Consider the following 15,479-nt stretch of genomic DNA (forward strand, 5'->3'; position numbering starts at 1 on the left):
TGCCCTTGCCCCCGCCCCCAATACCTGTCCTCGTCCCCGCCCCATCCTCGCGATGGGTAACGGGGACCCTGTATCCGCCGGAGACCTGAGTCTCTGCGGATATCCGCGGATTTTTGTAAAAACTAATAAAAATTGAAAAAAAATGAAAAAAATTAGAAAAAATTAAAAATAATCCTCAATTGTTATTACAAACATAATTTCCATAGTCTTTTAAAGACTTAAATAGCAATAACTAAAAAACATAAACATCCAAACATATCCATAAACAACCAAATATTCCATAAACAACCAAACATATCCATAAACAACCAAACAAAGTTCATTACATTGTAAAAACATAATTTTCAATCTTCCTTTCATTCCGTAATAGTAGTGATGGTAGATTCCGACTTATTTGAATCCTACATCGAAAAGAAAATAATTTAATAAAATTCAGAATCATAGGAATCAAATGAAAAGTTTAGAATCATAGGAACAAGATTTAACAATTCAATATTAGAAACTCAAAATCAAAGTAAAATAATAAGAATTTCAGAATCATAGAAACCAAACTCAATAACTCAACATAAAAAATATAACCTAACTCACAAAAATTATAACAAATCATTTAAAATCAAAGCAATCAATAAAGATTTTAGAGTTCTGTGACTTACCCGACGGAAAACAGGCGATGGCCGGCGACCACGAGAAGACACGAAGAAGTGACCAGATGATGCGACTAGATGACGCGGATGACAGTAAGAAGACTCGACCAGATGACGCGGACGAACTCGCGGCCACGAGAAGACACAATGACGGCAAAGACGGTGGGCTCCCTGCTGCGATGTGCCAACGTGCGTGACCTGACGGTGTCTTGATTGAGATCCACAGTGCGTGAGAGAATAAGAGGTGACGGTGAGGGAGAGGGACTGAAGGGGTGAGAGATTAGGAGGTAGCAATGAAGGATTAAGGGTGGGAGGTGGCCGTCCGTGGCTCTGTGTGTGGTTCAGCGGGATGGGGTTTGACCATTTGCAGTTGAGGCTTCAGAGTTCAGAAGGATTGAGGGATTTGGGGTTTGTGAAGTGTGAGTAATAACGGCTAGGGTTTTCCACCTCCCCTCATATATATATATATATTAAGGGGTATTTTAGTCATTTTATATAGGTAGGGATTAGACGAATCTTCACGGGACGGAGACCTCTATCTCCACCTCTGTCCCGTTTATTATATGGGTCTCCAACCCATCTCCACAAGTAAAAAACTCTCCCCGCGGGAATTTACCGCCGGGGTTTTTGCCATCCCTCCGCAGGGGCTATGCCATATAACCCCATTCGATTGCTGATTCACACGGAGAGTTGCATATAGTCCGAAGTCAAATTTAAAAGTTCAAATTAGTGTCTTCAAAATTTCAGGATAAAATTAGTACAAAGGCTCCGTTTTTTTTTTTTTGGTGACTACAAAGGCTCCGTTTACTTTACCTATTTAGTATTTACTTTTAACCTCTTTTTTTCCTCTTTCAAGACACAAGCTCCCCACTAGACCTGCCCTTAGATTCATTGGTCCTCCGAACGGCAGCTGCCATCTCTCCTGCTGAACTGAGCAGCGGAACCAGAACGGTGTGCAGCTTTTCATTCTCTCTCGCCCTCACGATAACGTTACAGAGAGCAACTTAAGGTTTTTCTTCTTCTCTCTCGAGAATCTTGGTGGAAAACCAATGGCATCGGTGTACATCCCGGTGCAGAACTCGGAGGAAGAGGTTAGGGTTGCACTCGACCAGCTTCCCAGGGACGCCTCCGACATCCTCGACATCCTCAAGGCCGAGCAAGCCCCTCTCGATCTCTGGCTCATTATCGCGGTTCGTAATTTCATTCTTTGCCTTCCACTTCTTCTCGGAATCGAACCCAATTTCTGCTTTCAAGTTTCAACTTGTGGAATTAAACTTTGAAAACAAAAAAGATGCTTGCTTTCTTGCATTTGTTTGTTGCTCTTATTTTGTGTGATGTGAGTTGGTTTGCACCTTTGTTATGATAGCATGTTAGGTTTAGCTTTTGGAACTCAAAGCCATTGTGTGGGTGAATGATAAGATAAACCAATAATGCTACTAGTGGTTTGAACTTGGAGCTTGATAGATGATTTGCCATTATTGTCTGTTATAGATGTGCTACAGTGTCACTCAAGTCTTCCCTATAGATGTAGATGCCCATTTAGTATAATTCCTGTTTGTTTTTGTTTTGCTTGTCTTTGGTACCAACTGCTCCTTTCTTTACTCCTAATGTTGCTTATATTTTTCTTGTGGTGAAGAGGGAGTATTTCAAGCAGGGAAAAATTGATCAATTTCGCCAGATTTTGGAGGAGGGATCCAGCCCGGGTATACCTTGGTTGCATATTCTTTTTGATGGGGTTTGTTGTGTCAATCTTATGTTTTTGTTATTGTTTGATGTTAAATTAGGTTCTAATATAGTTCAACTGTGCTGGTTGCTTTTCTCCTTTTCTGCAGAAATCGATGACTATTATGCTGACGTTAGATATGAGAGGATTGCTATATTAAATGCCCTTGGGGCATACTATAGCTACCTTGGGAAAATTGAGACTAAACAAAGAGAAAAGGAGGAGCATTTCATTTTGGCAACTCAATATTACAATAAAGCATCGAGGATCGACATGCATGAGCCCTCGACATGGGTTGGGAAAGGTGTACATATGTTTGTTTATTTATGTAAATTATTATGTCTCAGTGGAACTGAATCAAGCATTGTAATTTCACAATGAGGAACATGATACCTGCTAATTTTATGTTGGCATGGACCATAGAAGAGCTCTAGCTTCTAGGTATTCATAGATGCCTTAGCATTACAACAAAGAAGCTCGCTTCCAAAACAAGTTTTGTTCTGAATAGTATTTGAACATATGTGATGTTTTGAAAGTTATTGTTCTGATAGTGTTTGATCTCATCATGTAGATGTTTATACTTTTAGCCTATTTGAGAAACATTTTTTAATAATAAAAAGCTGCTCTGAAGTTGGTTATAAAGTAACAAAGTAAGATGATTATGCGCCATTTTGGTATAAGCTGAATTCATTTTTCTTTTTTCACTTTAGAGTTTAGAGATGAGCTCATATCATCTCAAATTAGCCTTACTATTGTATTTTAGTTTTTACTGCTGAAGCATTCTTATTTATCTGATGAACTCTGTGGTCATGACACATGCAGTTGTTTTGCTTGATGGCATATTGGTTGCTCTATATTTTATGTTCTTGATATTTTCTCACTCTATATTTTATGTTCTGGATATTTCCTCAAAAGTTATGAGTATCCATCATTTATCTTGTTGAACTTCACGTTTGTCCCGTCATTAGAAGAATGCCTCTTGCTCTAGATACTTGCAAAATTGATACATAGCTAATGCTTACAGGTCAACTTTTGCTTGCAAAGGGAGAAGTAGAGCAGGCATCTGCTGCATTTAAGATTGTATTAGATGGAGACCGAGATAATGTTCCTGCTCTTCTCGGCCAGGTTTATTGAGTCTGTCCACATGTGTGCAAGGTTTTAGCTTATGCATGTGTATGTGATTGATTTTAGATATAATTGAGGTTTTTTAAGTCAATTTGAAGGTAAAGTAATTTATGTTTGGTATTTTTGTCTATCTTTTGACAAAATAAATCCTTGGATAGTGTTTATAAAATCACTTATATATATATATATATATATAGTTCTTCCATATTGATGTGACATATATACCTATAATTATGGGATAAAGTTACAATTTTAAATCGAGAACATCCCAAACAGGATAGTAGGAGAATCAAAAATAACTATTTGTCGCTTATATCTATAGTTGATTCTGTATCTACAACTGATTTTGGAACAAAATATGCAAGCATGTTTGAGAATTAAGGACTTACGTTAAGTGGCAGGAGAATGGGATTTTGGGGGAGTAAACGTGAATCCAAATTCACCAAGTTTAAGACCATTCTCCAGTAAAAGACGTTAACAGGTGTATGACCAACCAGTACCTCTTCTTAACCCCAGTCCTAGTCGTGCTCTCCCTTTCTCAACCCCAAATGGTTATTGGAAAATTACAAAATGATTTTTTAATAGAAGTATAAAAATACTTGCTTATTAATAAAATGAAAACAGATATATCAATAATTGTTTCCAGTAATTTTTTCAGTTTTAGAGGATCAAATTTGCTGGCTTGTCTCTATATATTCTCAATATAGGACTGTAGACCTTAACTGAATGCTAAGCAAGTAAAGTATATTAATTTGTTGCTACTGGCTAGCAATTTAAATTGCAATGCTTTTGCCATGCCATCACCCAAATTTTCTACATCTATCATTGGTTTTTCCCAGCCTTTAGAGAGAATGTTTTCCATCTGTGCTTGTTATGCTACAACCTGGAATTTGTTTGAAGTTTTGTTTAGTTATTCTATATAAGTACTGTGTTTCTACTAATAACTTTAGTGAATATCTACAGGCCTGTGTTGAGTTCAACCGAGGGCGGTATTCTGACTCACTTGAGTTGTACAAGGTTGGTAAACCTTCTTTGCTGGTAGAAAGAACTCTCTCGTTTACAATTTATATATGCACATTGACATGTCTATATACCATTAGGTTGATATGCATTCACATTTTTTTATTGTCACCAAAGAATAATTGAGTAGATTCAGAAAGAATTGACAATACTCAAAACTAGATGACTATTACTCCACTCAAATGAATAACTTCAATTGGTTTTAAGTTTTGTGAAACCATTTGTAGAACAATTAGCGATGGTGACATGCATTTCAAAATTTCAGTGGATTGCAGATTAGTGTTGGAATTGTTGCGCAAAAGCTTATTGTATGAAATTTCAGTGGATTAGATAAATGATATAAAGTTAAATAAGCAGAGATTTTATTTTGATGGTGAGCTTTATTAAGTTGTTTGAATAGTGGCAGTTAAGTGGTATCAACACAAGTTAACACAGGTTTATTATTATTATTATTAATTTTTTTATATTTTGTTTTTTGCAAACCTGAAGAGAGCATTGCAAGTTTATCCCGATTGCCCTGCACCTGTTAGGCTTGGCATAGGTCTATGTCGCTACAAATTAGGTCAATTTGAAAAGGCTCGACAGGCATTTGAGCGAGTTTTGCAGGCAAGTGAATCTTTTAATTGCCAATGGATATGCTGTCATGTTGCTTTGGTAGTACTGATGTCTGTATGTTTCCTGGTTTCCTTCTTTTCAGCTAGATCCAGAAAATGTTGAGGCTCTTGTAGCACTTGCAATAATGGACTTGCGTACCAATGAAGGTCCACTTTTTCCACTGTATCATGCTCTTAGGCACCTTATATGTCTCGTATAACTTGTAATATATATTTTTTCTCATGTATTGGACCGACTCTGATACTGTGTAGTATCTTTCAGCTGCTGGAATTAGAAAGGGAATGGTAAAGATGCAGAGGGCATTTGAGATATACCCTTATTGTGCAATGGCTCTGAATTATCTTGCAAATCATTTTTTCTTCACTGGTCAACATTTCTTGGTTGAGCAACTGACTGAAACTGCATTAGCTGTCACCAATCATGGTCCAACAAAGTCCCATTCTTATTATAATTTAGCGCGCTCTTACCATAGCAAGGTTGGAAGCAAATTTCTCTCTACTGTTGGCAACATTCCCTTGAGTGGCATTAATAAATTGCTTAGGCCCTGCTATTGTTTTTGCAAATAAAAGAAACAGTTATTGATTTTACTGTCTTCTTGTCTACAATACTCTTATTTACTTTCTTGTCTTCTCTTCGCATGTTCTAAATTTTTAGTGTTAGCAAGTTACTATTTTATTCTCTGGTAATCTTTTAATTTTTTATTTTTCCTCTTGACCATAGGGGGACTATGACAAAGCAGGGGTGTATTACATGGCATCTGTCAAGGAAGTCAACAAGCCTCATGAATTTGTGTTTCCTTATTATGGTTGGTTGCTTCATTCAGATTTGAAACTTTACAGCATGGCTACAACATTGTAATATGGCAGTGAAAGAAATTAAATTTAATCAACTATGAAACTTATGGTAGAAACGTGTTCATTTTTTGTTTCATTAGGTATATCTTGATTCAGTATTTGTAGGCCTTCTATCTTAATGAAAATAGCAGATGTTGAATGTGTTCTTCAAGCGGGCAGTCATGTTTTGATATTGCGATTTTACTAGATCTGTTTCCATGTTGTAGCAAATGTAGCATATTCGTTTGAGGTTCTGTATAACTTACTCATTTATGATCAGCAATAGTATTTGAAGGCTGTTTTCATAGAGTCATTGGTATTGTTCACCAAATGCCTGTTCTTCCTTATTTTTAATTTTTTTTCTCTTTTATGTTGATTCCAGGTCTAGGACAAGTGCAATTAAAGTTGGGAGATTTCAGAAGTGCCCTGTCAAATTTTGAAAAGGTTCTGGAGGTGTACCCGGATAATTGCGAGACATTAAAAGTGAGTGCCTGACAGGATGTACCTTACATCCTTTAATATCATTTCTCTTTTAGGGTCAGTGTGTTTTTCGCAACTGAAAGAGTCATTATCTTTGTGAGTTAGATATACATGTTTGGGAAACATCAGTTGAGGACATGCACTTTTCTTGGTTGAATATGGTATATATTCCATAAAATAATGATCAATCTTTAAAATAAGCATTATTAAACCACTATTTAATGGTCAGTTATATATTTTGGCATGCCAACAGACCCAAAACTAATCAGTTTCTTCAAGTGTGTTTTGGGAATGTTAGAAAAAGGTATTCTTGGTAAGTATTATCAGAGGACTGATGATTACTCACTATTCAGAACCAGTTTGAGTTGTTAATTTACCAATAATTTTTTTATGGTTTCTTAACGTGTTCTGCTGAAAGTTATTGTAAAATCACTGAAGTTTTGGGCGCTCCTTGTAGACACATTTGTAGATTACTTTACCTGTGTATTAGCTATACAAATAAAGCAGTTGTAATTCTGAAAAATTATTGTAAACTCACTTCCCTATTTCCTATTTTTTGTGTTGATGTTTCTCCTTACAGGCACTGGCACACATATATGTTCAGCTTGGTCAAACTGACAAGGGCCAGGACTTTATTCGAAAAGCAACCAAAATTGATCCCCGTGATGCCCAGGTGAAAGCTGCTGATATTGTGTGTTTTTCTAAATTTTATTAAAGACCAGTCTCGTGTTCTCCCAACTTCCCTGTCTTCCTTCACTTGTTTTAAGATTTACACATGTAAGCTCTGCCTTGTTCACATGAAAAGTGTTATCCATCTCAAAGTGGGCAGTTATGCCTTTGTTCATAACTAGAATTGGTATCTGAACCTGTTTTTTTACACACACACACACACACACACACACGCACATATATATATATATATATATATATATATATATATATATATATATATATATATATATATATATATATATATGGTGAATTCTAGTATTCCTATGCTTATGGTGGCTATGAAGTGTCGTTAAAATTAAAATCACACTCTTTTTTTACATTTAGTAATGCTTTTTTAGCTACACTTCTAAAAAATGTTACTAAATAATAAAAAAGCGTTACTGTAATTTTAGCAACACGTTTTCAGATTAATTAGCATTAGGAACATACAATTCACGACTCAATACGGGAAATGCACCATGTAAGCTCTATTTAGTGAGAAAGGGCTTTCTTTTTGTTTAAGGATGTTCGATCTCATTTTTCGGAAGGAGCATCCAAAATTCATTGTGAGGGGGAGCATTTTATTTCCTCTTTTTTTTCTTTTTTTTCCCCTTAAAGGAAATAGTGAAAATAACAAACGAAAACAGGAATTCAGGAAACAAGATTTTTATCATTTCACTCTTTTCACTTTTTCTTCCTTCACAAAATGCTGAAATAGGAACACTAGAAACCCAGCTGGTCCTTAGGATCTTTTCCCTCTTCATTAGCTATTGAATCTTGGTCTTCTCCAATTAGTTTTCTCAGTGAAATCTCCTTAACATCTACAGTAAATCCATCATCTTTTCTGTCTTCCTTAGAGATAAAACTTTTGATATCCAAATTATCAAGGGTATCCAATATTAGCTGTTCCTCCTTTCTGTTTATCCCTGATTATGGGCCAAGTGTCATCCTGAAATATGACCTCTTTGTTGTTGATATTCCCTAGTTTTATGATACGGTCCATGTTCTGTCACCTATTCATCTTGTTGGGTCTGGCTATTAGGCCTAAGAAACAATTAACATGCTGTAATTCTTTGCTTCCTTGTCCCTGCCATTCACGACACTTCCCATGTGATACATATCTATAAGGAAAAGAAGCACTTAAGCATTATTTTTTTATGGATTATTTCTGAGTTCGAACTTATTTGGTTGCCTATATATAGTATATATATTATACTTTTAACATAATAATGAATTTTTTGTGGCCTGTGAACTGATTGTTGTTTTGAAACTATAGAATAAATGCTTGATAACTTTCTCATGTAGCTGATATTAAGATGGCGAAGACGAAAGTTGTTGACTGTATGTGAAGCATATGGCTTTGGTTAAAAAAATTATCTTATCTTCTATAAGCAACTATCAACAAAATGATAATATTTGAGTATTTACAAATATTACAAATTCAGCATTCCTTGGTTTTTGCCTGAAGTGTTTGTTTCGTAAACACTGTTACGAGCCCTTCCTTTTTGTGATAATTTGAAATAAACTGTTGAGAGTGAAATTCATTAGGTATTTTTGTTTACCTTTACAAAATCCTACAGGAAACAGGTTGAAAACAATGTGGCATAAATAAATTTAGAACTTTTTTTTTTAAAGAAAAAGGAATTTGAAAGAAAATAAGCCTTTAAATTTTCTAAATTGGTTCCTTTCATTTCTCTAAATATTTATGTAATTAGTTGAGCAAAACTTTATATCTAGCTCTTGGTTTAATCTTATATTCTCCTTTTAAGTACAGGCATTTCTTGAACTGGGTGAATTGTTGATTCTGTCTGATACAGGATCTGCCCTCGATGCATTTAAAACTGTAAGAATTTTATTATGTACTTGATAAATTGTTTTGCAAAGTTTCTCTCATCCAATTAAAATTTAGGAAAACACCTGATGGTTGAAGTTCTGGGATCTATTTTTAATCTGGTTGTTGTAAACCCGGTACAGGCTCGTACTCTTTTTAAGAAGGGAGGCCAAGACGTACCAATAGAATTACTCAATAATATTGGTGTCCTTCAGTTTGAAAGGGGAGAGTTTGAGGTTTGTAATTCTATAAATGCTGCATTGCTTTTGTTTTGGCCCCATGATCACACACTTAATCCTTCATTTCTTCTTTTTATCAGCTTGCTCAACAAACTTTTAAAGAGGCTTTGGGTGACGGCATATGGCTTTTTCTTATTAATGGGGGAAATAAGTCTTCCAATGATATTGCTACTTCTACACTACAGTTTAAGGACATGCAATTATTTCATAAGCTTGAAAGTACCGGTCATCATATAGATTTGCCCTGGGATAAAGTCACAGTGCTCTTTAACCTGGCCAGATTACTTGAGCAGTTAAATGATTCTGGAACTGCAAGTATATTGTATCGCCTAATATTATTCAGGGTATGTGTATCTTAAATAAACATCATGTGCATTTTGTTTGCATATCCATCTACCCACTACTGACAGACTCAAGAATATTAACCTTTCTGTAGTCTCAAATATGATGATCATTTATGACTCTTATTGTTTCTTTTACTTTATGCTATTTATCTAATAAACAGTTCGCTGAAGCCATGAATAGAGTTTTTACAGCTGAATGCTATAAAATTAATAGCCAATCATTTTTTGAGCTTTCCGGATTATGCACACCACTTATTATATTTCTAGCTTCCGGTTAATATATTTGAATTGTTGAGTATGTAATGAAATGTATTTTCATTAATCATTATATTACTACCATAATGGTAGCTGATGTAACCATTTAGTGAACTCCCCATGTGCACAATGCTTTCAGCCTCTTTTTTGGTATTGAACACACCACATTCCTAAGAATTATTTTTTAAGCATGGTCTGAGCACTGAGCTTGTTATAAGGCATTGCATCAAACATGTTCTGTTTGTATTGACTGTTAACAGTTGGACATTGCTTCATGACAATAATGAATAGAACACCTCAGTTTAGTTGAAGAAGTTGTACTGCTTTCAGCAGTAGGGCTTCTATTACAATCATTGCCTACATTGTTGTATCTTGGCTGCCATCTTTTATTATTCTTTGCACATTCAATATGGTTTCCAGCTTTCCATTATTGATCTCTAATGAATTCCTTATTTTATTTTTATTTTTTCTTTTTTCGATTTCAGTTTCCAGACTATATTGATGCGTATCTGAGGTTAGCTGCAATCGCAAAGGCTCGAAACAACATTCTGTTAAGCATTGAGCTGGTACTAATATCCCTGATCTTGGTTTGTTGCTTCTATAATAATTGCATAGCTTCACAATTTCAGTTCTACTCTCTGTAGGTTCATGATGCGCTAAAGGTGAATGAAAAGTGTCCAAATGCATTATCTATGCTTGGTGATTTGGAGTTGAAAAATGATGATTGGGTAAAGGCAAAAGAAACTCTCCGGGCAGCCAGTGATGCAACTGATGGGAAGGACTCATATGCTACTCTTGCTCTTGTAGGTCTTTCTGGTGCTCATAAACGTGTCTATTCTTTTTGTTCATTCTAGATGTACTTTGTGTAGCTCTTTGGTCCTCACAAATGTCGAAGCATGATAATTATTTTGATACGCTGATTCTGTAATGAATAGGGAAACTGGAATTACTTTGCAGCCGTTCGGAATGAGAAGAGAAATCCAAAGCTAGAAGCTACTCATTTGGAAAAGGCCAAGGAACTCTATACACGAGTAGGTTTATTTTATTATTTCCTCACTTTTCTGTCTTGCCATCTTGAGCTATTTTTGCATGTTTGTGTTTATGATAGAAACCCGTTTGGCAGATTCTAGAGCAGTAATGCTAGTCCTAGCTGCTGGCTATAAGTACTAGGGGTTGGTTAGTTTTTTCAGTCAGTTTGAAAATTCTGTTCAGTTTGTTAGTTCAGGAGAAGGAAATTCTCTCTAGAGTTGGTTAGACCCAAGTGTGTAGTTCAATAGGGATTGTGATTTACAATCCCTAATTCATCAATAAAATTCCCTAATTCTGCTAGATCCCTAATCCTATCAGTTCACCTCAGCTTTTGGTTTGCAGACCTTGGTTTGGACTTCGGAACCTTGGATGCATCAATCCCATTGATCTTAGCATTTCATTCATTTCGTATGCATATTAACGTGTTTGTCATGGCTTAAGCATTTTTGTGAATTGGTTTAGGGCATGCTATTATATCAAATGGTTAGGAGTTTGCTCTGTGCTGGCCCCACCCTTAAATTAAAATTTAATTTCAGCAACTATATATGATGTAGTACTCTTGCATTAAGCTGGGAGGGGCGGCACTGATAGGAAGTAAACCACCTTAAACCTCCATCCAATAGCTTAAACTTATTCAGGGTGTTGGCCCTTAATCAAAATAAATGAAAAATAATGAATATAATTTGCTTGTGCCATGTGCACTCTTTCCCCCAACCCCCCTTCCCTTATTTGGGAATAGGAATTTGGAAATATCTAAACTGGGAACTATTACCTTGGTTTAAAATGGGATTGTTTTATTGATTTTTTTTTATTTTTATAATTTTTGATTAGGTTCTGATTCAGCATTCTGCAAATTTATATGCTGCCAATGGTGCTGGAGTAGTGCTAGCTGAGAAAGGCCATTTTGATGTTTCAAAGGATATCTTCACTCAGGTTACCTGATATATCTGCTTATATTTGGGATATGCATGGCATAAACTTTCATATACTGGAGTTATTTATTTATTTCTATCTTTTTTAGGTTCAAGAAGCTGCAAGTGGTAGTGTTTTTGTCCAGATGCCCGATGTTTGGATAAATTTGGCCCATGTTTATTTTGCTCAGGGAAATTTTTCTTTGGCTGTGAAAATGGTATATCCCGTGTTTAATTTGTTTTGCTTGTTAAGTTCTTGCTGAAGTATTATAGGAATCATGTGCTGATGACATTCCTTTTCCTTTCTGGGAAAATGTTACCTTTCTAATTTTGCAGTATCAGAATTGCTTGCGAAAGTTTTTTTATAACACAGACTCACAAATACTTCTATATTTAGCTCGTACTCATTATGAAGCAGAACAGTGGCAAGATTGTATAAAAACTCTACTAAGGGCAATCCATTTGGCACCCTCAAACTATACATTAAGATTTGACGCAGGTGTTGCGATGCAAAAGTTTTCAGCATCAACATTACAGAAGGCAAAAAGGACTGCAGATGAGGTCTTGTCAATCCCTTGAATCCATCTTATTAAATTTGTTAAGTTGTTTGATGAAAGATGCTCATAGGTGGCATTATGTTCATTTCTGGTTGTCTACTTTTTCCCATGAATTATAGCAGGTTCTTTAAAGTAAGATCATGAACTGCATTGTTGTTCCCATAAAGACTTCCTTGTTTCATTGCAGAAACTTCATCTATTCTAATATATTGATGAATGATTGATGTGACACTTGTCTGTAATTTCTTATTGTCTTACACTTAAATTGTGACTCTGCTTATGCCATAATTCTTTATTGTTAGTGGATCTAGTGGATGATAAACACAAAGACACCCTCCACATGGAGAGTGAGTTGTTCTTTTGCATGTTTGGGTGGTTGTTGAACCCTTAACCACAATATAAGCTACTATTTCCTCAAACATCAAACATGGATCTATGATTTTTACTTCAGGCTATGAGATACTAGCGAACCTTACATGTAAAAAAACCCTAATTTTTGGGCCACCTTGCGCTGGACTCTTTTTATGCAAAAGTTTGTCTAACTTATCTGAATTCTTAATGGTAGGTGAGAGCAACTGTAGCAGAACTGCAAAATGCTGTTCGAGTATTTAGTCAGTTGTCTGCTGCATCCAACCTTCATATTCATGGGTTTGATGAGAAAAAAATTGACACTCATGTTGGGTACTGCAACCACCTACTTTCGGCTGCAAAAGTTCATCTTGAAGCAGCTGAGCGTGAGGAGCAGCAAGTGCGACAGAGGCAAGAACTTGCTCGTCAGGTTGCATTGGCCGAGGAAGCCCGACGGAAGGCTGAAGAGCAAAGGAAATTTCAGGTGCGCTATCCATAATTGATTGGTCTCTGCAATATGCATGTCCCATTTTTCGTTTTTTTTTTTTTTCTACATAAATTTATAAATTGCTTTGCTTTTTCTTCTTAATTTGATATTAGATGGAAAGGAGAAAGCAAGAGGATGAACTGAAGAGGGTGCAACAACAGGAGGAACATTTTAAGCGTGTTAAGGTAAGGACTACCGGGTTTCCTTCTCAGAGAATAAAGTTATACAATGCTTGGTTTAGGGATTATTGGGTTTCCATCCACATTGAGTGCTATGTTTAAATTTTTGTTTTTTGTTGTTTAAGAAGAGGGGGGGGGGGGGGGAGAGAGAGAGAGAGAGAGGGGGGGGAGGTGTGTTGGTTAATAACATTATACAATAGTATAGACCGATGCTGTGTATAGTAACTACTCACTTAGGATAGGTTTTTCAATGAGACAGATGGATATGGGGTTTATCCTTTGTGAATGTTGTTCAAGTTGGTTGAGGTGGGTGCTACTGGGAAGATAATGTGCCTCGGAAGGTCTAAGCTCTATTTATATTTCTAGGAACAATGGAAGAGCAGCTCACACTCAAGACGAAGGGAAAGGACACCAGAAGAAGAAGAGGGTGGGACTGGCGAGAAACGGAGAAAGAAAGGTGGAAAGAGGAGAAAGAAGGATAAGCACTCGAAATCACACTATGACAATGAAGAAGGAGAAGCCGATATGATGAATGAACCAGAGATGGAGGATGAAGATGTTGATAACTACATAGAGCCCCAAACTATGGGGAATGATGATGCTGAAGGGAATGCTCAGGATCTTCTTGCAGCAGCTGGACTTGAAGATTCTGATGCAGAAGATGATATGGTAATTTGTGATTATTAGAAATTTAAATTTTGGAATGCCTTCTATTTCTTTTGTTTATATCCTCAGTTCCTCATTCCTTTTAGGTTGAAATATATTTTTGGTAGCTTGTCATGATGGACTTACTTTTGGGATTAGTTTGGCATGGTGCTAAAAAAAATAAAGCAAAAAAGTTCTCTAGAGTAGATTTACTGATTACAATGGTGTCTAAACATAATGCAATAAATTCTACTCTATTTTTATATCTATATGACAAACTCACAGTAGAACAACTTTAGGATGTGTGACAAGTGTGCGTTGTTATATCCATCATGGAGTTAGAGTCAATGAAACCAAGTTATTCTAGAGATCATGATATAGATCAATAAGAAAGCAGGAATCATTTCATCAAGGTCTCACATATGATATCTGTGACACTCCATAATAATGCTGTATTTTAATCCTGTATAATTTGTTTTAATTGTTATCTAGTCTTGATGCGGAAGGTTTTGCTTTTTATTGCCAGTGAATGACATTTCTCGAGCATATACAAATGATTTACACTATTGCCCTCAGATTATTGTACAAACACGGTCATCTATACCTTTTGCAAGCTTTTATTTGCTTCATTCATATTGACTAGTCCGATCATTTAATTCCTCCTTATTGTTGTTGAAGGCTGCACCATCGTCAAACATTGCCCGCCGGAGGCAAGCGTTATCAGAATCTGATGATGATGAACCAATAATGCGGCAATCAAGTCCTATAAGAGAAAATTCTGCTGATATGGAGCTGAGTGATGGAGAAATTAGGGAGCCTAAGACAAATGGAGATGATGGTAGTGACTAGTAGGAACAGTATTAAATTTTGGACTGTACAGGTTAGATATGTATATTGTCTTCTAGTGATGATCAAATTCAGTGTTGTGATGCTTTTTCAGTTCCTGATATCTATATGTATAAATTTGGAAATGCTTAATTTAGAAAGGCCAAAGTTTTCTGTTAGTTTGTAGCAAAGTTATGAAAACCGAACGAGTCATCAAACTGTATTACCTATTGATTTACCTGTTTAGAGGTCCAATCGATTCAATTGAAATAATCAAATTATAATTAAATAATATATAAAATTCTAATAAACAATAAAAATACAAATATATTATAATGTAAATTTTAAAAATATACAAATAAATACATGTATAGCACCAATAAAGTTTTATGATCTTATTAAAGTATAAAATAGGTAGTAATAAATTAAATAAAGTTGCAATAACAAGAAGCTAAATTCAACAATAGGTAACAATACCCAATGAACGATTAAGTCTGAAGTCTAAATAAGTCGCGAACTCGACCGAAAAAGTAGTTGGTCACAATGAGAGAGTGTAGCGGCTAAATATGAAAAGGACTATTAGGGTCTATCAGTCTTTAGTTGGGTTTCTCTTCTCTAAAAGAAGACAACGCTTAGTTAAAAAACTAATTGTTCCGATTCGGTTTGATTCATTGGTTT

General features: G+C 35.6%; 1 protein-coding gene across 1 annotated transcript; it reads left to right on the plus strand.

The window, feature by feature from the left end:
- Window positions 1-1,328: 1,328 nt before the first annotated feature.
- LOC112790501 (protein CTR9 homolog) lies at window positions 1,329-14,980 on the plus strand. Its single transcript, XM_025832934.3, has 24 exons — window positions 1,329-1,834; window positions 2,281-2,347; window positions 2,477-2,671; window positions 3,392-3,492; window positions 4,456-4,509; window positions 5,002-5,118; window positions 5,210-5,273; window positions 5,389-5,603; window positions 5,848-5,932; window positions 6,343-6,443; window positions 7,021-7,113; window positions 8,926-8,994; window positions 9,126-9,218; window positions 9,302-9,565; window positions 10,306-10,386; window positions 10,465-10,623; window positions 10,756-10,851; window positions 11,681-11,782; window positions 11,871-11,978; window positions 12,097-12,321; window positions 12,883-13,149; window positions 13,266-13,337; window positions 13,698-14,000; window positions 14,655-14,980. Exons 1-24 carry the CDS (start codon window positions 1,694-1,696, stop codon window positions 14,823-14,825), a joined length of 3,243 nt encoding a protein of 1,080 aa, XP_025688719.1. The 5' UTR covers window positions 1,329-1,693; the 3' UTR covers window positions 14,826-14,980.
- Window positions 14,981-15,479: the final 499 nt, after the last annotated feature.

Source organism: Arachis hypogaea, chromosome 3 (assembly GCF_003086295.3).
Source record: "Arachis hypogaea cultivar Tifrunner chromosome 3, arahy.Tifrunner.gnm2.J5K5, whole genome shotgun sequence".
Lineage (NCBI taxonomy): Eukaryota > Viridiplantae > Streptophyta > Magnoliopsida > Fabales > Fabaceae > Arachis > Arachis hypogaea.

Excerpts from the sequence above, each read along its gene's own strand:
- LOC112790501 (XM_025832934.3), top strand. The coding sequence starts at position 1,694 with ATGGCATCGGTGTACATCCCGGTGCAGAACTCGGAGGAAGAGGTTAGG. Across the intron at positions 7,114-8,925 it reads TTGATCCCCGTGATGCCCAG|GCATTTCTTGAACTGGGTGA; the intron begins GTGAAAGCTGCT and ends TTTTAAGTACAG. Across the intron at positions 10,387-10,464 it reads TTCTGTTAAGCATTGAGCTG|GTTCATGATGCGCTAAAGGT; the intron begins GTACTAATATCC and ends TACTCTCTGTAG.